We start from the raw sequence: 22528 nt of genomic DNA, 5'->3' as shown, positions 1-22528 counted from the left end.
ATTTTTAAAAAATTCACAGAATTAAAATCACATATACACATTTGTGCTAAAAAATAAGTTCTCTCTTCCGATAAAGTGCCACACCCTATTTTTTTCCCCTCATTATGCTTTTTTGTTCTTGCAGCCAGGAAGCTCTGAGCCCAGTTTTATCAGGCTATTCTCTTTTTTATTACTTGGATTTTCAATCCTTGTACCTCTGTTATTCTGGGCCCTTTACTGGATGCTACCTTGTATCTTTGCTGAAATCAGAAAGTGATTACAAAATAAACAAATTAGGAAATGATTATATTTTTATAATCATTTTATTATTACAAAATAAAGAGAAAGTGATTAAGTGATTTTAAAAGTCTATTAGATCTAATTTAAACTTTTTTGGGTCATTTGTTTCTTAACCCATCTTTTAAAAAAAAATATTTATTTCAGCTGCACTGAGTCTAGTTGCAGCACACAGGATCTTCAGCTGCAGCATGTGGGATCTAGTGCCCTGACCAGGAATAGAACCTGGGCCCCCTGCACTGGGAGTGCAGAGGCTTAGCCACTGGACCACCAGGGAAGTCCCTCTAATCCATCTTAGGATGACTTCCTGGTCTGCTAGAATTAACTGACAGCCAGCTGATAAGATTACAGATCTCTTGTTCTCACTCTAATTATTGTTGTTCAGTCACTCAGTTGTGTCCAACTCTCTGACCCATGGACAACAGCACACCAGGCCTCCCTGTCCTTCACTATTTCCCCAAGTTTGATCAAACTCATGTCCACTGAGTCAGTGATGCCACCCGACCATCTCATCCTCTGTTGTCCCCTTCTTCTCCTGCCTTCAATCTTTCCCAGCATCAGGGTCTTCTCAGATGAGTCCGTTCTCTGCACCAGATGGCCAAACGCTTCAGCTCCATCATCAGTCCTTCCAGTGAATATTCAGGGTTGACTTCCTTTAGGACTGACTTGTTTAATCTCCTTGCTGTCCAAGGGACACTCTAATTATTAGTGTACAATTCTGTTTACCTTATTGTGACTATTCTAATTATTCTTGAATCTAAGTCACCTATGGCTTAAAGCAAGCATTTGAATGTTTATTGAATGAACAAACCAGAAAAAAGTCACTCACAGAAAAAACTCACATCAGAAATCTAGGTTAAAAGAAACAGCCCAAGCAACCCCAGGGTATGTTCTATTATGAGTACATGTTGCATCTACAATCATGGATGACAGTAATTGAATAGATGACCCAAAGACACAAGAGCTTGCCATCATTAGCCTGGAATCACCAAGGGAAAGAAGGGACACATCACAGTTTAGAAATACCAGCATGAGTTAAAACAAGGGTTGGTGTTACCCAAGTAATTAGAATAACCCAAATACCCCACAGTCCCAAGAAACCCAATTATTTGGAATTTAACTGTAATTTGCATGCCTGCCTTCTGCTTTTTAATTAGCCGGATGACAGAACAAGGCAATGAGAAAGCTGATTTGGAATTAGGAACTACATTTAATTTAAATGAAAAATTCATACCTATAGGATAAATGCAAAGCTAAAATTCAGTAATAAAATGTATCTTTTAATCATAATTTTAAATTGCTATTAAATTAGGTGTTGGAATGAGATGAAAGTTAGAAGAGAATGTCCTGAAATCTCCCATCTTCTGCTCCATTTTCTCAATCCACGCTTTCCCCGGATAAGTCCATTTCACACGGGCCACAGCCAAGGGTTTATACAGAGGCTGGGGTGGGGTCCTCCATCTAGCAGATAGATGTAGTTAACTCCTGTTCTAAACACCTTAACACCACCTCCTTATGTCAATAATGGGAAAATGTATAAGTTTTATGTCTTTGGAAAGTCAAATGCAGAGCCTCATGTGTATTAAGTTATGTGCTATGTACTCTGTCGTGTGCTCTTTGCAACCCCATGGACCGCAGCCCACCAGGCTCCTCTGTCCGGGGGACTTCCCAGGCAAGGATATTGCAGTGGATGCCATTGGCAGGCAGATTCTTTACCACTGAGCCGCCTGGGAAGCCCAGGAATTTATTAGAAATGCAATTTCTGAGGCTCCACCCAAGACCACTGAATAAGTCACTCATGACGAGAGCCAGTAATCTTTTCTAACAAGCTCTACAGATGGTTCTGAGGCACTAAAATTTGATAAACACAGGTCTACAGGATTGATTCAATGACTGTATTTTAACTCATTGTAGGCTTGTCTAGTTATTTTCTATTTAAACCCCAACCAAACTTGTTGAGAAACTGGGACCAGAGTCAAAGGCCGTGTGACATTCATCCACTGATTTGCTGATTCATCCAACTGTTAATGAATAGATGCTAAGTAGCCACTGGGACTTAGTCACTGAGGAGACTGCAGGATCAGGGATACTGGGCTAAATAAATGGGACAAGGTCACTGTCCCCGGGGAGCTTTCCTGCCACTGAGGAAGAACAAAACCAAACAGTTCAATTTACATGTTACCAGAGGGGATTATGAGGTGATGCTCCATTGAAGTGGTCAGGGAAATGCAAATTAAAATAACATTGAGATAGAATATCACTCTCATTAAATGGACAACATTTTTAAAAAATGATTTTTTAAAAATGATCTGTTCTTTTCAGTGATATGGGTGGAAATGAAGCCTTTGAAAAGGAATCCAGTCATATCTATTAACACATCAAGCACAGCCATCCCACTCCTGGGAATCAATCTTGTAGAAAGAATGTCACCGGTTCAAGGACATGTACTGAAGCATCAATTATAGTGGCAAACGCCAGTTACAAAGTGAATGCCTGCCGGCGGGGGCATGTCTGAACAGATCATGGCATATCCACACTAGGCAACCACTGAAAAACCACGATGCACTGACTTTGAGGGCAACTCTATGCATGACGCGCCTTCAGTAAGGAGAGTGACTTGTAGAAAAACGTACAGGACTTCCCTGGTTGTCCAGTGGTTAAGACTTTGCCTTTTAAAGCAGGGGATGTGGGTTTGATCCTTGGTCAGGAAGCTAAGATCCCGTATGCCTCTTGGCCAAAAAAAAAACAAACAAAAATGAAACATAAAACATAAGTAGTATTGCAACACATTCAATAAAGACTTTAAAAATGGTCCCCACATCAAAAAAAAAAAAAATAAAAAAGGTACAATGCAAGTTTACTTTTAGGAACCAGGCCCATCTGTGTGTATATATATCACTGGTACAGGAACACAGGAGCATAGAAGAAGAATACGGAGGAATGAACACCCACAGGGGTGAACCATCTACCGTGGATTCAGGCTCAACACCCAGGCTCCCTCACTCTCAGTGTCTTCCTACATGTAGTGCAGAGGATGGGAGGCTAAGCCACAGGCCGGATGCTTGGACATCCCGAAGGCAAACACGCATGCGTGAGACACAGGAGGAGAAGGCAGGCGGGGGCCACACCCAGCAGCTTCAGCTGCTGACAAGCACCTTCACTTGTCACACCTTTACATCAGTTAAGTCCCGTGTCTGTTACTAGCTTCCCGCGTCAGGAGGGGCATTGGCTTTGCTGGGGTGGACACGGCAAGCACAGTGTGACTCTGGAGCCAGCCTTCTGCCATAGCTGCTGATCCCTGCATCCCGGCTTGGACGGCACCAGCCTGGAACCAGCAGGGGGACGGAACCCCTGCATCCTTGTCGAGGCAGCAGTGTTCCCCCAGGGATCAGGTGCTCACTCCCAGGGTGCACATTCTGCAGCTAGCTCCTACCATCCTTCCAGTGATAGATTTCATCAGCACCTGCTTCCCTAAGCAAAATCTGCCTAAATGAGCTTGATCCTTTTTTATTTTTATTTTTTGCAATGGAAACTGTGATTCGATGAGTTACCAGTCACTAGGAGGAGTGAGAAGGAGTTTTGAGAATTTAAACACAGGAATAGATGAAAGTGCCTTGAGAATCATGGTACTATTATTACCACTAATATTAAAAGCCATGGGAAAGACATCTGTCATCCCATCCAAACAGCTGATGTACCCAGAGGCCCTCAGAAGACTTTAATGCAGAAAACGCTCTCCACTGCAGTTTCTCTGCGGCACGAGTCTTACCAGCCGGTGTGGATGTGGATTTCGGCGCCGGAAGCAAACTCCTGCGGGGTGTTGTCGCACTGGAGGAAGCCGGAGGGGCCACCCGGCTGGCCCCTTTGGTTGTGTCTTTGGCAGGGAGAGCTGCCTTTAGAGGCGGTTGGTCTTCAGTTCCAAAGGCTGAACCTGCAGGAGGCAGACAGTGAGTGCGTTAATGAAAATGTCATGGAAAATGGATGGACCCCCTTGCTGGGCACCACCACCGACCTATCCCTGAAGCCTCCACCTGCATCAGAACTTGACCCAACTCCTGATGAGTAGCCTTGAAAAGCATTTCTCTGGGACGAGTTGTAGAAAAAGAGTTGCTTTCAGTCCCTGCAGGGAAGTCTGTCCTCCAAACCCACACACCACAGGCTCTACCAAAGCCAAGAGCAGCTTCTCTCCACTGAAGATTTTATACACACACACACACACATGCACACATGATTTGCTTCTCTGGATGTGTATTAACTGCATACGCAGGCTTCCCAGATGGTTCAGTGGTAAAGAAGCCACCTGCCAACGCAGGAGACGAAGGTTTGATCCCTGGGTCAGAAAGAGTCCCTGGAGAAGGAAATGGCAACCCACTCTAGTATTCTTGCCTGGAAAATCCCATGGACAGAGGAGCCTGGTGGGCAATAGTCCATAGGATCACAAAAGAGTCAGACATGACTGAGCAACTAAACAAGCAGCTGTGCACACATACGATAAGCATTCATTTTATAACTGTCAGAGGATGAGCAACAGTTTTTTGAAAACCAGTGTAAGTGACCCAGAGGAGGCACGAGTAAGGACACACACACATACACCGCTGGTCCAGAAGAGGATTCAGGGCTCCCTGAAGCCCGGTTCACTTCATCTTCAGATTAAGGGCCTTGGGATGAAGGGAGACGGGTGAGAAGCATGCAGGCAGAGAATCCCTTTCATGAAGCTTTTGATCTGACGAGCCGGGGCCGCATCAAACTAAGGGGGCTACCCTGGTGGCACAGTGGTAAGGAACCTGCCTGCCAATGCAGGAGATGCAAAGTCCATCCCTAGGTCTGGAAGATCCCCTGGAAAAGGAAATGGCAACCCACTCCAGGATTCTCGCCTGGAAAATCCCAAGGACAGAGGAGCCTGGCAGGCTATAGTCCATGGGGTTGCAAAGAGTCAGACAGGACTGAGTGACTAAAAAGCAGCAACAGCATCAAATTAAGAGGACCTGCATTAGAGCCCAGCTTACTGCAAAGGCAGAAGATGTCTACTGGTCATTTCAGTTTTCTGTTCAACATAGAAACAGGCTCTGTGTCTACAGAATAGCTTCTTTCTGATGGGCTGCTCTGAAGACAGGGAATATTGGGATTTGTGTCAGATTTAAATGCCAGAATGGTCATGGCCCATTTTTTCTCCTCTATAAATTTTCAAACCTACTATGCTGGCGATATCTGTAGTCTCTTAAAGACAATGACACCACCATCTATTCCTATTAAAGGATAAATCTTCTAAATGCACCTCTGAGTAACAGCTGCAAAGACTAATCTACCAAATTAAATAGAAAGTCTGAATATACTAGATTACTGCCTGTTGGGATGAAAACTATCCAGTTAGGAACGTGACTGTCTACCATGGAAAATACACACTGACAGCTGGAAGATGTATACGGAATTGTAGTGAAAGATTAAAGTTTTTTGTTTCCATCATTTTAAAAGGATAGCCCTAACATTCTATGCAGAGAGGGCCTGCATCAAAATGATAACATTATGAAAATGGCTTTAGTGTTCAAATATTCAGGAGTTTAATTCAACCCCTCAGAGTAAGAGATGGCTGCTTTCCTTCCTCTGAAGACCTGAAAGTCTGTTTAAAATGAATGAAATCTGTTTTGTCTCTTAACAAAACAGTATTTAGGAAGGAAGAATAAAGAGTGCTATTTCCTAACATAGAACCTATGCCCTATAGTTCTCTGAAGGTCCTGTGTAAGGTTTTAAATAGTCCTAAACAGGGCTATCACTTTGCCAACAAAGGTCCAAGTTGTCAAAGCTATGGTTTTTCCAGTGGTCATGTACGGATGTGAGAGTTGGATCATAAAGAGGCTGAGTGCTGAAGAATTGATGCTTTTGAACTGTGGTGTTGGGGAAGACTCTTGAGAGTCCCTTGGACTGCAAGGAGATCAGACCAATCAACCCTAAAGGAAATCAACCCTGAATATTCACTGGAAGCACTGATGCTGAAGCTCTAATGCTTTTGGCCAATTGATGTGAAAAGTCAACTTATTAGAAAAGACCCTGATGTTGGGAAAGACTGAGGGCAGGAGGAGAAGGCGGCGACAAAGGATGAGATGGCTGGATGGCATCAATGACTTCATGCACATGAGTTTGAGCAAACTCTGGGAGACGGTGAAGGACCAGGAAGCCTGGCGTGCTACAGTCCATGGGGTGACAGAGTCAGACATGACTTAGGGACTGAACAAAAACAACAAAAGACAGGGATGGGAAATACATCTGGTTCACACAAACAGTACAAAAACAATGAAACTCCACTGAAAGGAGGCACACTGTATCCTGAATTTTCAGATTTAAAAGTAAGCACAGGAGCAGAAAAAATGAAAATAGACCACTGTCACACAGTACACAAAAATCAGGTAAAAATGGATTAAAGATGTGAATATAAAACCTGAAACCATGAAACTCCTAGAAGAAAACACAGGCAGTGCACACTCTGTGACACTGGTCTTAGCAGTATTGGTCTAGAAATGTCTCTTCAGGGAAGGGAGACAAAAGCAAAAGTAAATAAACAAGATTATCTCAAACTAAAAGGCTTCTGCATAGCAAAGGAAACCATCAATAAAATTAGGAGACAACCTACCAAATGGGAGACGATATTTGCAAATAATATATCCAATAATGGGTTAATATCCAAAATATATAAAGAACTCATACAACTCAACAACCCTATTAAAAATAGGCGGAGGAACTGAATAGACATTTTTACAAAGAAGATATATAGATGACCAACAGAGGCATGAAAAAATGTTCAACATCACTAAATTCACATGGAATTAGCTAACGTTCAGCCTCCTGCTGACATACCACCAGAATAACCTACCTATTGAAAACTGCGCTGGAAGTTGAACATCAAATCTTTCACACAGCATCTTTAATTTAACAACTTATTAAAGATTCTTAAGAAGGGGAATATTTTGTATCATTTACAGACTTCAAATGCCCTCTTATCAAATCCTTCTGTGCTTGGTATTATTCTCTTACATGAAATTTATAATTCAGTGAACATCTCAATTTGGAAATTCGGCTGTTATCCAGGCTGGGAAGTAATTCATCTGTTTGAAGTATGAAGTGTCAAGGAAGCTTTCTACTCCCCTTTGAAAGAAGTCTTGAATTACCAAAAAATAAAATGAAACAAGATAATATAATAAAATAAAACTGAACTCCCTTCTTGTCCATTTTGTGGGAGACAGCTGGCAGTGAACAATACCCCTCTTTGAAAACCAGCTGAAGTTGACCAGCATTTAAAGATACTTTATTCAGTAGATGACAAGTCCTCTGAATTTGCAAAGGGCTACTGAATTCTGTAACTGCTCTAGTATTTGATAACAATGCAGACAACATCAAACCACTGCTCCATAAGAGGAGAAAGCAACTGGAAATGAACTATGTCTGTGTGAGCCAGAGATGTTCCTGAGGATCCAGCTAGTGGGAGTGGTCCACGCATGTAATTAGTCATCCCATTCCCTACCAGCCCGAGTCTACTGCAGTGGTTGAGCACACACGAATGATGAATCTGAGTAGATCCGGGCCTGCACCACAGACAGAGGAGAACATGTGAAAATTCAGGCCAGACAAGGCGGCACTGAAGGAATAAAAGTCCCTGGAAGGATCTAAGACACTAGGTGGAGGAGCCTTGAGAGCACCCCACAAAGTGATGTGTGTCCCCCCAACCCACCGCAAAGGATGATTCTGACCATGACTGCAGCCAGGGTTTCCGATCCATATCCCTATGTCATTTATTGGGAATGTGGATAGCTGAAGCTGGGCTTCAAAAGAAGAAAAGAATGGACCGAGAGATGATTACCAACCAGACCAGAATGAGGAAGGCTGGAGAAAAATAGCAAATCTGTTATTAATACCATGAAGGCATTACAGCCAAACTTGAGCAAACATCTTTCTTTGATTCTGAGTATTTATCCTTATTATAATGATTAATTTCACTGATTTTTTTTTAAACAATCCCAAGCAATCAAGCTGTATAATGTTCTGGCTGCACGATTGCCTCACTGATGCATATTTCATTGACTTAGCCGTATTTATCACTTGGCAGCAAAATTTAGTTTAATTATTAAAGTACCAACTGAATGTTTTATTTCCTTCCTCCTGCATATTTTAACTCAGGTGTATGCTTTATTTCTCACCAAAGTGCTAAGGTAAACCCACTAGCTTATCATTTCAGCAAAGACGTATCTTTGTCTAAATGAAGAAGACCAAGACTCTGTGGCAGGCTCTGTCCTGGGCAGGAGACACCTGGCAGACGTGGTCCTGTCTTCACACCACTTACATTCCAGCGTGGGGACACCCAGATCAAACAGGTACAGATAAATAAGATCTAACTGCCATCAGTTATGAAAGAAACACAGGAGCAGGAGAAACTCAAGGGTGAAGGAGCGGACATCACTTTAAGTGGAGAGGCTGGGCAAGAGGGAACATCTAAAGTAAACATTTCTCTCTGCTGCACACTAGCTCCCACCCTCCTTTATTACTCTTATTTTTTTAACCTTTGTTTTCTCAACCTAAGCCATCCCCCCAGGGAGCAAGCATTTTATTTACTTATTTAAACTTTTTATTTTGTATTGGAATATAGACCAATTAGGGGCTTCCCTGATAGCTCAGTGGGTAAAGAATCCACCTGCAATGCAGAAGACCCCAGTTTGATTCCCGGGTCGGGAAGATCTGCTGAAGAAGGGACAGGCTACCCAGTCCAGTATTCTTGGCTTCCCTTATGGCTCAGCTGGTAAAGAATCTGCCTGCAGTGCGGGAGACCTGAGTTCTATCCCTGAGTTGGGACGATCCCTGGAGCAGGGAAAGGCTAGCCACTCCAGTTTCCTGGCCTGAAGAATCCCATGGACTGTATAGTCCATGGGGTCGAAAAGAGTCGGACACGACTGAGCGACTTGCACTTTCATAAACCAATTAACAATGACAGTTTCAGGTGGGTAGTGAAGGGATTCAGCCATACATATACATGTATCCATTCTCCCCCAAACTCCTCTCCCATCCAGGCTGCCATATAACATTGAGCAGAGACCCCTGTGCACAGTAGGTCCTTGTTGGTTATTCATTTTAAATACAGCAGTGTGCACATGTCCATCCCAAACTGCCTAACTATCCCTTCCCACCATCCTCCCCCCAGCAGCCATAAGTTCGCTCTCTAAGTCTGTGAGTCTCTTTCTGTTTTTTAAGTAAGTTCATTTGTAACATGTCTTTTTAGATTCCTCACATAAGGGAAGTCATTTGATATTTCTCCTTCTCTTTCTGACTTACTTAACTCAGTATTGACCATCTTTTTTATTTTAATGACATCGTAAGTCTTGAAACTTAGAATTGAAGAGTCGGAACCCTCCTGACTTTCTCCCTTTTATCAACCAATTCAAGGCAGTGTGCTTCCATCTCCGTTACAGACTCCAGATTTATACCCCTTGTCTGCCCCCACGGCTGGCACCCACGTCAGTCCTTTAGCACCTGCTGGGGACACAGTGGTAGGGCCCTCCCCCCCCTCCCACCCCCTTCAATGCTCCCTCACAGGGCATCCCTACCTATATATACCTCTACCTGGTTTTCCAAGTAAATTCCAAAGTTGTCTCGCTAGTACTCTAAAGTGAAAGTGAAAGTCACTCAGTCATGTCTGACTCTTTGCAACCCCATGGACTATACAGTCCATGGAATTCTCCAGGTAAGTATTCTGGAGTGGGTAGCCTTTCCCTTCTCCAGGGGATCTTCCCAACCCAGGGATCGAACCCAGGTCTCCCGCATTGAGGGCAGATTCTTTACCAGCTGAGCCACAAGGGAAGCCCCAGAATACTGGAGTGGGTAGCCTATCCTTTCTCTAGCAGATCTTCCTGACCCAGCGATTGAACTCGGGTCTCCTGCGTTGCAGGCAGATTCTTTACCCACTGAGCCATCAGGGAAGCCCTTCTGATACTCTAATTCTTCCACTATCTGGTCCCACCGTATTTTTCTGACCTCAGTTCCCACCAGCACATCAAGCACAGTGCCAACTCCAGGCAGGCAGGATTCCGCACTGTGACTTCCTGCTCCACCATCAACAAGGCTGTGCTGGAGAAGTATTTGCTTGTATGGATGAAGGAAGGACTAAGTGCAAAGCTGTCCCATGGGGACAGTGCTTCCCTTCGTGGCCAATTCCTTTTCTCCATTTCTGAGCCTGGAGATGCTCTAAAAGCTTCGCACTTTCCCCAACAGCTCCCGTGAACGCAGATACACTGTACACGGCCAAGGTGGGGGTGTAGGAGTTTGTTGTTTAAAAGGTGTCCACTGTCTATGGGCACCCGTGCGAACATGGCGCTGCAAGCGGTGTGGAGCGTGCGGGCTGCGGTCGGCAGCCTGTGTGCCATCTCGGCACCCAGCGCACCCTGCTCGCCGCGGCCCTGGGGACTGCGGGCGGGTGCCGTCCGGGCACTGCGCACCGGCCCTGCTCTGATGTCGGTGCAGAAATTCACAGAAAAACATGAATGGGTAACAACAGAAAACGGTGTTGGAACAGTGGGAATCAGCAATTTTGCACAGGAAGCTTTGGGAGATGTTGTTTACTGTAGTCTGCCTGAAGTTGGGACAAAGTTGAATAAACAAGAGGAGTTTGGTGCTTTGGAAAGTGTGAAAGCTGCTAGTGAACTCTATTCCCCTCTATCAGGAGAAGTAACGGAAATTAATAAAGCCCTAGCAGAAAATCCAGGACTTGTCAACAAGTCTTGTTATGAAGATGGTTGGCTGATCAAGATGACATTCAGTAACCCTTCAGAACTAGATGAACTAATGAGTGAAGAAGCATATGAAAAAAAAGAAAAATACATAAAATCTATTGAGGAATGAAAATGGAACCCCTAAATAAACTACTTTGAAACAACTTAATCTAGCATAGTTGTCTTAAATTAGCAGTGGATAGATTTTAAAAAGCAACTTTTAGCAAAAGAAACTACTTGTAACAATGTTTCCTGAAGAAAATACCCCTTAACTTTCTAATGCCTTCAGATAAACCCTGTGTATCTTTTCCACAGCATCCTGTGATTTTTAGGCTAGGTTCCAGTTATAATATTCAGAATTCCTGAAATTATCTCTGATAAAACTAATTACAAAAATTATGTAATTCAAGGATAACATGGTTATCTTATACCTTATATGACATTGTAACTTGCTTACAGCTATCCTTGGATTTGGGTCAAAATGATCTTCCCACTAGAAATAACTGGCAGTGGAGAAAAGTTTGTTAGTTGTATAGTGTCCAGTAAAGAATATTACTGTCTTAACTTTGCAATATACTGTGTTTGCTGGTGCTATTTGTATACTGTGAAGCAACAGCCTTGCAGGAGAATAAACAATTTAATAATAAAATATTCAACTTCTTAAAAAAATAAATAAATAAAAGGTGTCCACTGTCTATGATGCAGTGAGGTGCTTTTCAAACATTTTAAAAACAATATGCAGAAACATAAACATCAGAATTTAACAGTTTGGGGGTCTTTTGCCCAAGCATCCCACCCCTCTCCCCAAGAGGCTGTACTGTTTACCTATTATTTTTACTCTGTATCATCTCAGTTCTTGTTTCAGTCTCATCTTAAGCATTCACCTCTGGGTTTGATAAAGTTTGAGAGGAGGATAATATTTAAATGGTTAAGATGGCCTAGATTCAAAGCCTGGACAAGTGGTTTACTCTCTCTCTGTTTCATTTCTTCAGCTGTAAAATGGAGGATAACAGTGGATATCATCACAGTTGTTACTTTAAAGGAGTTACTATCATACATGTTTAGACTAAAGTGCTTAGAATAGTATCGGACACATCTAAGCCCTTAGTAAAGGCAACACTGACCCTATGCCCACTAACCCAACACTGAGCCTCATTCAAAGCACATTAGTCTCATCAGGCTACCGTCTCTTGTTTTTCTTCCAACCACCACCATCTCATGGCTTCATGTCTCTCCAATGCAGTGACTGGAGTCTAGCTCTGAAGAGGTAACTCTAAAGAACCATGCTTCTTTATCCATCTCTCCCCAGTGACCTAAGTCCTAATGAAAGAAGGAAAAACACATGGCATGCCTTTCACTACTCCCACTTCACCTAGAGCAAGTGTTGTCACTGTTTTCTTTAGTTTCTCAGTCGAGTCCGGCTCTTCCTGACCCCGTGGCCCGCTAGGCTCCTCTTGTCCATGGAATTCTCCAGGCAAGAATACTCGAGAGAGTTGCCATTTCCTTCTCCAGGGAATCTCCCTGATCCAAAGATCAACCTGTGTCTCCTGCATTGGCAGGTGGATTCTTTACCACTGAGCCACCTGGGAAGCCCAGAGCAAGTGTTGACTTTTCACTAATCCAAGACTGGCCTGCATATCTTCCTCAAAACAGTCTTCCAGGAGTCCAGTAAATGGTTCCAGCCCTAGGCCAGGAGACATCACCTATACCGCCTCCCCATAAGGCAGCAGGATGCAGTTCTGCGGGTCAGGTGTGGGGTGAAGAGGCTTTGCCAGGTCCACAGGAATTCTCTGGATTCCTGCTGCAGGGTTCCCCTTCCTGAGCTCTTCCATCGGAGACCCGACAGCAAGTCGTAAGAGTGGTAATAATAAGGCATCATGTAGCACAGTTATGGACACCACAGGCTCTGCCCAAACTCAAGACCAGACTTGAAACTTACTAGTAACATTCTCCTTAAAATGTTAATTCAGCCTCTTTAATGAAATGGTTTATTTATTTATTTACCATATGTTGTTAGTTTAGCCTGAGACTTAAATGAGATAATGTATATAGATCATTTTACAAAACGCCTGGTACTCAATAAAGTTAGCTGTCATCCATGGTGTGTGCACCAACATCATCAAAAGCAGCCCTGTTTCATCAGCTGTCATTTCTTCAAGAACCCCCTCTGTCCCACGTGCCACCTGGTTTTGTGAAGTCCCATTCCATGCAAGCCCTATGATAATACCCTGAAGACATCTCTCCCCCACACACACCAGACCAATCAGGGAAGCAGATGATTTCTGCAAGCAGCGGATGCCGACAACGCCAGCCACCTCTGCCTTCATAGGCTCCCAGGGCTTCAGTAGGTAGCTGTCACAGTGACCCAGGGTAGGCATTCTCTTTCCCCAAATGTCCTTCTTTTGACAATGATCACAACTAAATCGTCACAGAAGCAAAAAAGGAACACTTCTGTCCCTTCTTCTCACTCTGCACCCAGACATTCCAGGAAAACCTTCCTGGAATCCATTCTAACATATAGCAAAGAGGGTCTTCTTTCTTATGTCTGCTCAGGAAATGGGGAAATATGGGTGCAGTTCAACTGGTTAAGTGAGGTTCGTAGTGCAGGGACATGAGTGGTAAAGGGAGGGTGGGTGTCTGTGAGCAGTACCATTCCCTCCCATCTGTGACACCCTGAGATGTGGGCCAGCCCTCCCGTCCTCCATAGCCTCATTAAATGCCATCTTCTCTATAACATCTTCTCTCAATTTCCTGCTAAGTAACAGACTCTAAGAAAGACCAAGCTGGTTATCAAAGACAGCAAAGGTTGGGGTGATCAGACCATCTCTCTTAAGATCATAGATATAATTGCAGAGGGTAAAAACCAGCATCTCCCAGCCCAGGGCATGTGAACTCCCAACACATAAGTGACTGAAAGCTTCCTTTTGATCTAAGAAATTCTCTTTAATATTTACCAAGTCACATTCCCAAAGGAGAGAGCATGGTCAAATATTGATGCAGGTTAGTGACTTAAAAGATCAAGGGCTAATACAGTATTTCAAGAGACTTTTGAGTAATTAAAAGCAATCTCAGTTGTCATAAATTCCTTTTCCCTACCTGAAGTTCTTAAAAGCTTGAGCCCTCATTCGTGAAGACTCTGGTTCATCACTGTGTGAATCTTATAGTAGTTAAAACCTTGGGGAAAATATTTAAACTGGAGCATTTTAATTATATGCTTAATATAGGAGTTGTTAAAAGACAAGAGCATCTGATTTGAACTCAATTTAAATTCTGCTGAGGTTATTAATATGGTACAAGAAATTATAGAAATGATCAAGGACTTATCTACCAGTTTTTATTAACAGACCAATAAGAAAGGTTAGTTGTTCCACTTCCATAACTTGGATTTTGGGCTCTACTATAGTTTGCTTTTTGTGTTGCAGGCCTGTTTAATTAGTTGTTCCAAAATATCTGAGGGCTGTGTGTTAGTCACTCAGTTGTGTCAGACTCTTTGCGACCCCATGGACCCCACGCCAGGCTTCCCTGTTCCTGACCGTCACCCGGAGTTTGCTCAAACCCATGTCCATTGAGTCAGTGATGCCATCCATCTCATCCTCTGTGGTCCCCTTCTCCTCCTGCCTTCAATCTTTCCCAGCATCAGGGTCTTTCAACTAAGTCAAATGCTGAAAAGTAGATCATGGCAACTCAGCCCCAACCTTCCATTCCATATATCTTTAAACAAGGCAGGGGTTGCTGCAAAGAAGTCAGAATTGTTCCCCGAGCCGTGATTTCTTACACTCTTAAAAAGAACCCTTTCTTTCTTTTCCTGGTCTGTTACTGGTTCTCACAATCTTTTGTTTTTAATTTGTTTGTTATAATTGTTTTACAACATCGTGTTAGTTTCTGCTGTATAACAAAGCTAATCAGCTATATCTCTACATATATCCCCACTTGTTGGACCTCCATCACCCTCACACCCAAATCCCACCCATCTGGGTTATCACCAAGCATGGAGTGAGCTTCCTATAGAGCAGGTTCTCACTAGCTATGTATTTTATACATGGTAATGTATATATGTCAATCTCCCAAAAGAACCCTTTCTACTCAGTAGCTTCTGGAAACAATGAAACCTTAAAGGGAAATAACTGAATAGTCTTTTCACAAATGAACAGTCTATTGGCCTTAAGGACATTTGTCAACTTGTAAATCCAAATATTCATCCTTTGAACTCTAAGAATTTTCTCTCCCCTCCTGGGAGCTAGAAAACTCTCTCTTTTCCTTCAGGGTTCAAGAGGGTAGGCACATCCCCTTTAATTCTCTTTCAGCATAGGACTGGTTTGTTCCTCAGTGTCATCTTCATTATTCTCTCCCTTTAGCCCAGAGTTTCCCAGCAGGGTATCATCCATGTCTTGGACCAGGCTGTGGAGGCTGCCTTGTGATTGTAGGATGGTCAGCAGTGTCCATGGATCCAGGAGCACTCTCTCCTCCTGCCCATCCCCAATTTGACTGGGGTGACGAACAATAAAAGTCTCCAGACAGTGTCAAATGCCCTCGGGGACAAAAACCATCCCCAGCAAGAACCACTGCTCTAGCTGAATGAAAGACAGAAAGATTTAGTCAAAAGACAGTACTTACTTGTCCTAGTGGAAAATGAGACTGATAACATCTAAAATTCTGCTGAGTTAGCTTGATAGCTAATTCTTTAATAGTTCTTGATAGCTAACTTTTGGTTACTTCTTTAGATAAAGTAGAGTTATATAAAAATACTTTCATGGAGACTTTCATACTGAGTGAAGAAAGTCAGAGAGAGAAAGACAAATATGATATGGCTCACATGTGGAATATAAAAAATGGTACAAATGAACTTATTTACAAAACAGACATAAATCACAGATGTGGAATACATACTTATGGTTACCAAGAGGGAAAGGGGATAGGAGGGATAAATTGAGAGACTGGAATTAACCAAAAAATTAAAAAGACAGAAGGAGGAATGAATATGTGAACCTAATCTTGTTTTCCTTCAAATTAATTCTTACTTTTGTCAATATTTGATTGGAATTGTCTTTTTTCCCAAACATATCCAAGTTATATATCTGCTATATATATATTGTTATTTGCAAAGACAATGTGATTTATACTTATGGGAAAATCTTTAATTTACAAATACACATAAAACTATTTAAAGCAGAGGAGTTTCCATTACTTGACATAAATTAAAGAATTGTTGAATATTGAAGGTATTTTTTTCAGTATTTATAAAATTTATAATTATTTTCTCTAAGATATGCCTACTTAACTTTAAAAATACTATATATTTCTTAAGTAGGCTTATCTTGGGAAAAAAAGTAATAAATTTTAAAAATATTGAAAAAATACCTTCAATATTCAACAATGCCTTACTTTCTGTTGATTAATGGAACCTCCTCTGCTTTCTGTATGTATCACCCTGATCTATGTCAATCAGAAACTAGGAAAATGGACAGAAATCTTCCTGATTCCCAGAGCTTTGGTCCAAAACCATGAACTTCCAGGAGCTGTACTAACGTCCAAATACAAGTATCTCAATGACATAAATAGCAACTGTTTTCAGTTGAAATTGTCTGGGGGAAACTCCAATAGAAAACAGATGGTGACACACTTCAAGCACTTCAAATTACTATGGTTTAATGGAGAATACATCGTTCTTTGGAAGACTCCTAGGGTTCTAGAAAGAACAGAACAGTGTTTTTGAAGTACTATAATTACTGGACTTCTGAATCAAAATGAAACAAAAACAGCCCTCCCTTGCTTCACTCTGGCTGTGCCTTTCCGTCTCCGATGAAAGAAGGTCATGGTCCCTAAAGCCCGTGGCAGGCCCTGACTGAGAACATGATCACCTGGGACAGTCATTCATTTTTCTTCCCCTGCATCCTCAGCTGTGACCTCAGAAGAGCAAGCACCGCAGGGACCACAAAATCATGTGTAAAGGATCTGATATGCAGTAAACACTAAAATAAATTGTCTCCCCTGTCTCGGCCTCTGAAACCATTTGCTCCTTAATCCTTTTCCTCAAAGTCCTTCCCGACAGAAAAGTTAAAAAATCGAAAACTCTATTTCCGTTCATTTTCATGGGCGATGCTATGACTGGTACTTGCTGTCTGACCATCACCTATATGAAATAAAATTGCAAGCATTGAAAAACCAATCATAAAATCACTCAGGCAAATGGTATGCAAACTAGTTTTTGCAAAGTGACATCAACAGGCTAGTAAATGAACTTATAACCCCTGCAAAGCTTTCACATTTCATGAGATGTGAGCACAAGCTTCAGCTGACCACTTCCCTTAGGAAGATTCTCCCGGGACAGTGCCAGCCGCCTCCACACCGAGTCTAAAGCAGTGAAGCCAGGCTTGTCTCCTGGATTATATGAAGTTGTGATCCCAAGCTCATGGTTTTGAGTTTCAACTCTTCTGCATCTCCTTTCTCCAGGGGCTTCCCTTGCCATTCCTCCAACCAAGACAATATCTTACGCTGGGTAACCACGAGTTGCAAGCCAGGCACAGGTGAACCCCAGGGTCACCCTGCATCTCCAAGGGGCTGAACATCCCATGTCTGCAGGGGCCACGTTCAGCATGTGCCCCTGCCCACTCGACCCCAATCTGAGCAACAGTCAGCTCGTGAGTTCTCTTTCACTTTTTGCTTTTGCTGTCATTGTTGCTATTTAGTCACTCGGTCATGTCTGACTGTGACCCCATGGACTGCAGCCCGCCAGGTTCCTCTGTCCATGGGATTTCCCAGGCAAGAATATTGAAGTGGGTAGCCATTTCCTTCCCCAGGGGATCTTCCCAACCCAGGGGTCAAACCCGTGTCTCCTGCACTGGCAGTTGGATTCTATACCACTGAGCCACAGGGAAGGCCCTTACCATTCATAAATACATGCTTCTAAGCAGAAGCATTCCAATCAATAGCAAAATCTGGATTCTACATGAGTCAGAATTTGTGTCTCATGGGCACAGAATTCTGAGAGAGCTTCCCCTTAACTAAGTGGCAGGAGCTTTGGGCCAGGCAGGTACAGGGAACGGTGACTGGAGCCGTCTTTGTTTGCCACCCTGAGCACGGTACCTAAGCCTGTGTTCATAGAAATGAAAGAACAGGCCCGCCCGCAGCCTCAGGACTTAAGCAGAAGTGGAATAAATCATCTCCTAAAACAGGACTGAAATGCAACATCTGCTAAGATCGCCCTCCCCAAGGACAGTTCTGGCAAAGCGTTAGGCCACAGAAAGGCACAAACTCCTGGGCTACTCCAAGGAGGAAATTTTTTATATTAAATAATCACAAATTCTAAACATAAATGAGATCAAGGGATGTGTGTGAGCAGCATGCTGAAATGTCTCCCAAGAGACCCATCCCCTGATGTACACCCCTGCTTCGATGCTGGGACAAGACTTCCCAGGGCTGGCCACCAGACTCCTGTTGCCCAAGTCACCGTCTGGCAGACACGGAGACACATGCCTGCTGGTCACGGAGCCCCCCTGGGCTCCCTGCCCTGTCATTTCATAACCCAGAGCCTTGAACTACCCAGCAAGCACCTTCTGTCTCTAACTTAACTGCCTGATAGGATGCAAAGACTCAGAACCCTTCCCGTGTCACTGCCCAGACCTGGGAGAAACAGAAATGACATCAGCCAAGGGCTTAAATCTGACAAGTAACTTTTATTAAGCATGGGCAAAGACGAACTCATTTAATCTGTGCAATCTTCTGTTCATTTTGCAAAAACAGAAACTCAGGCTAAGTAACGTGAACCAGGACAGATGACAAAGATGATGAATGCAGAGTCAGCATTCAAAATCAAGCCTGGTCCAGCTCCAAAGTCCAACTTTGTTCAACAATTCCACACAGTCTGCCCGGAAACTGTTCCTGAACCCCAGCTGTCCGGCGGTTAGGCCCGGGAGCAATGGATCCATCTTCTAGAAATCACCCTCCCCTCACCTGGAGATCCCATGACCTCCTAACCATGTCCCCACCCACAGACTCTGGCTGACAGCAGATACACAGCTCTGCCTCACACAGGAGTTAAGAGTCCACGAACCATAGAACCATGCTCTCCTGTCTTCAAGTCCACAGGGTAGATCCTGAAATTTCAGAAGTTTGGTCCGAAGAGAAGAAGTCTTTGATCTGGTCTATTTCTGACAGTGTTAATTAGCCTTAGGTTGTATTTTCTAGACAAATATAAAACCTTTGGAGAACAATACCCCAAATGAGCCATAAGAAATTTTAGAACCAATATTGAATATAAGTGAGATCCTTTACCTTTGTGTAAAAATAGACAGTATTTCAACTCTGGGATGATGACAATTTGACAGATGGACCAGAGGGGTCTGCAAGCAATCCTAATAGAAACTCATCTAACAAGGATCCCGCAGAATCTTCTCTGAAATGGAAAAACCCCAGGATTAGTCTCAAAAACACAGTCCAAGGCTGATCTGCCATCCCTGTCTCTCTTGGGTCCTTGCATCTCGGCTCCCTTAGCCAGTTCAGCTTACACATGCCTCCAGCTACGTGAGCTGTGATTACGGTGGCTGCAGTCAGGAAATATCCACCTGGGAATGACTTCTGCCGAGGCAAGTGTGCCCCGTGGGCAAAAATCATCTTACTTGTGAGCTAGGGGATACTCAGAACTTGGCATCTTTCAGAAAAAAAAAAATCACAGGGCACATTTAATTCAAGTCAGCAACTTTCTGAGAAAAAAAAAGTAAGTGGTGGCATGAGTATTATAGCTTTAAAACTACTGAATGGGGGAGAGAGAGGAGAAAGCTAGGGAACGAGAGGTCTCTGATTATATAGTTTGATTACCAGCTCAGCCAGCAGTTATATACTTCCAGATCAAATACACAAAAAGTTGAGAACACACAGAATGAGGTGAGGTGGAGGTAATGTGAGCTGACAGTGTTTTCATATTTCTGTGAAGTGCTATTCAATTTTCCTGTCAGAGCGAAGGAGTCACTGGTGCACCCAGAGAAAGCTAAATGGATTGGAAGGTTAGCAGAGGGAAAAGACACTTACTTTTAAACCAAGATGAGGTTGGAAGAGTCTTCCTTAAGTGACCTAAAGCTGTGTTTCTCAGAATGGAGGCCCCACTGCTATGGCAAGCAAAACAGAGGGGGAAGGCTAAGCGCTTTGGGCACGTCCACCTGCCCCAAAGCTGTGGCTCATGGTCACATGGTACCAACCATCCAAATAAGTGACCATGCTGGTAAGATTCAGGGCTGCCTGGCACCAGGGCATGTCCAGTCAATCGGTTGGCCAAACGCCGCTACCTGCTCTTGCACTAAACATTTTTTTATCTTAATGAAGTTTATTTTATTTTTTAATTGAAGGATAATTGCTTTAGAGAATATTCTTGTTTTCTGTTAAACCTCAACATGAATCAGCCATAGGTATACATATATCACCTCCCTTTTGAACCTTCCTCCCATCTCCCTCCCCATCCCACCTCTCTAGGTTGACACAGAGCCCCTGTTTGAGTTTCCTGAGCCATACAGCAAATTCCAATTGGCTATATATTTTACACATGGTAATGTAAGTTTCCATGTTACTCTTTCCATACATGTCACCCTCTCCTCCCCTCTCCCCATGTCCATAAGTCTACTCTTTATGTCTGTTTCTCCATTAAATCCACTCTTCCATTCCCGTGCCAATGCCTGGGTCCTATCTTTTCTCTGTCTTCACTTTCTTCTTTCATTCATTCACTTACTCATTCATTCATCTCATTGAACAGACCCTTCTCTGAGCCTGAGGGAGATCACACTATGTAAGCCCCAGTGGAATGAAACATTTACTAAGGAAGACATAAAGCATATGAAGATATTAAAAAGCACAGACATCACTTTGCTGACAAAGGTTCATATAGTCAAATTTATGGTTTTTTTCCAGCAGTCATGTACGGAAGTGAGAACTGGTTCATAAAGAAGGCTGAGTGTCAAAGAATTGATGCTTTCAAACTCTGGTGCTGGAGAAGACGTTTGAAAGTCCCTTGGACTTCAAGATCAAACCAGTTAATCCTAAAGGAAATCAACCTTGAATATTCATTGGAAGGACTGATGCTGAATCTGAAGCTCCAATGCTTTCGCCACCTGATGCAAAGAACTAACTCTTTGGAAAAGACCCTGATGCTGGGAAAGATTGAGGGCAGGAGAAGGGGGTGACAGAGGATGGCATCACCAACTCAAGGCACGTAAGTCTGAGCAAACTCCAGGCGATACTGAAGGACAGGGAAGCCTGGCATGCTGCAGTCCAAGGGCTTGCAAAGAGCTGGACACGACTGAGAGGCTGGACAATAACGACGACAACGAGAATCTACTGTAGCGCACAGGGAACTCTACTCAACAGTCTGTGGGGACCTAAGCGGAAAGCAAACCCAAGGAAGAGGGGATGTAGGTACACATGTGGCTGGTTCACTGTGCTGTAGAGCAGAAAAGAACCCAACATTGAAAGCGACTATATGCCAATAAAAATAAGTCATTCCTTGGCTACATTTGACATGGTAAAAGGGACAGAGACTTGTCGCATCGCAGTGACACTCAGGTCTTGATTCTCTCTCTCCAAGTGCTTCCCTGGGAAGCAGGGCTCAGAGATGATCTAGGATGGAGGAGTCAGCCATGCAGGAGAGAATGACCATGTGATTCCCAAAGATGCATGAAGACAAGGAAGCTGCTCTTCATTCTTCAAGGGCAGGAGAAGCACACAGTTCTGAGCAGCTATCATCGAAAGCACGGTTCTGAGGCCATAATAAAGGGACGCTGCTGTTGAAGCTCATTCATTTTCCTGTCCCCAAATCCTACAACCAAATTATTTGGGACTCTGGTGATACAAATTATACACAAATTTGTGTGAGACTAAGAATAAAAAGAAGGGGAATTCCCTTGCCAGGCCAGTGGTATTAAGACTCGGTACTTTCACTGCAGGGGGTGAGGGTTTGTATGATCTCTGGTCAGGGAACTAAGATCCTGCTTGCCACATGACACGGCCATATAATAACAATTGAAATAAAATAGTAGCTTTAAAAATAACAACAAAAATTAATTTAAATAAGTTTAAAAAATAACCAAAAAATTAACCAGAAGGCAACAGTCATACGTGCAAGGAGTACTGATACCTATTTGGTGGGGAGATGACCTTGAAAAAGTGATTTTGGAAGGACACTTTAAAGAATGAATTTGCAAGAATAGCTAGGGGTGTGGGAAATAAAAGAGGAAGAGTTAAAGAGGATGTACCACCACCAGAGATAAACGCTATATAGAAATGTTGTAGGATTACACAGTGTGAAACTGATAAATCCATAAATGAAGAGTCCAGAGGAGATCCCAGCAGGTAACAAAGAAGGTGATAATATCAGTTTAAAAAGAAAAAAAAAAGGAGTTTTTCCCTAAGTGTTTGTACAACTGGCTAGATGTTGGCTACAAATGAAGCTTGATCCCATTCTTATGCCTTCCACCAAAACACATTCCAGGTGAATCAAATATTTTAAAGACTAGAGGAAAATATGC

The 22528-nt window shown here is 43.1% G+C and overlaps 1 protein-coding gene and 1 pseudogene across 2 annotated transcripts in view; one reads left to right on the top strand and one right to left on the bottom strand.

Annotated features, from left to right (window-relative positions):
* MTUS2 (microtubule associated scaffold protein 2) overlaps positions 1–22528 on the bottom strand; it is a 367641-nt gene that overhangs the window by 131605 nt on the left and 213508 nt on the right. For both annotated transcript variants that reach the window (XM_070471733.1, XM_070471734.1), the window contains exon 7: positions 4046–4207. In XM_070471733.1, the coding sequence (XP_070327834.1) occupies positions 4046–4207 (162 nt within the window). The remainder of the gene's footprint in view (positions 1–4045; positions 4208–22528) is intronic.
* On the top strand, positions 10621–11166 carry LOC110125336 (glycine cleavage system H protein, mitochondrial pseudogene; annotated as a pseudogene).

Source organism: Odocoileus virginianus, chromosome 8 (genome assembly GCF_023699985.2).
Source record: "Odocoileus virginianus isolate 20LAN1187 ecotype Illinois chromosome 8, Ovbor_1.2, whole genome shotgun sequence".
Classification (NCBI taxonomy): Eukaryota; Metazoa; Chordata; class Mammalia; order Artiodactyla; family Cervidae; genus Odocoileus; species Odocoileus virginianus.
The sequence above is the reverse complement of the archived record's forward strand: the minus strand, read 5'-3'. Positions and strand labels throughout refer to the sequence as shown.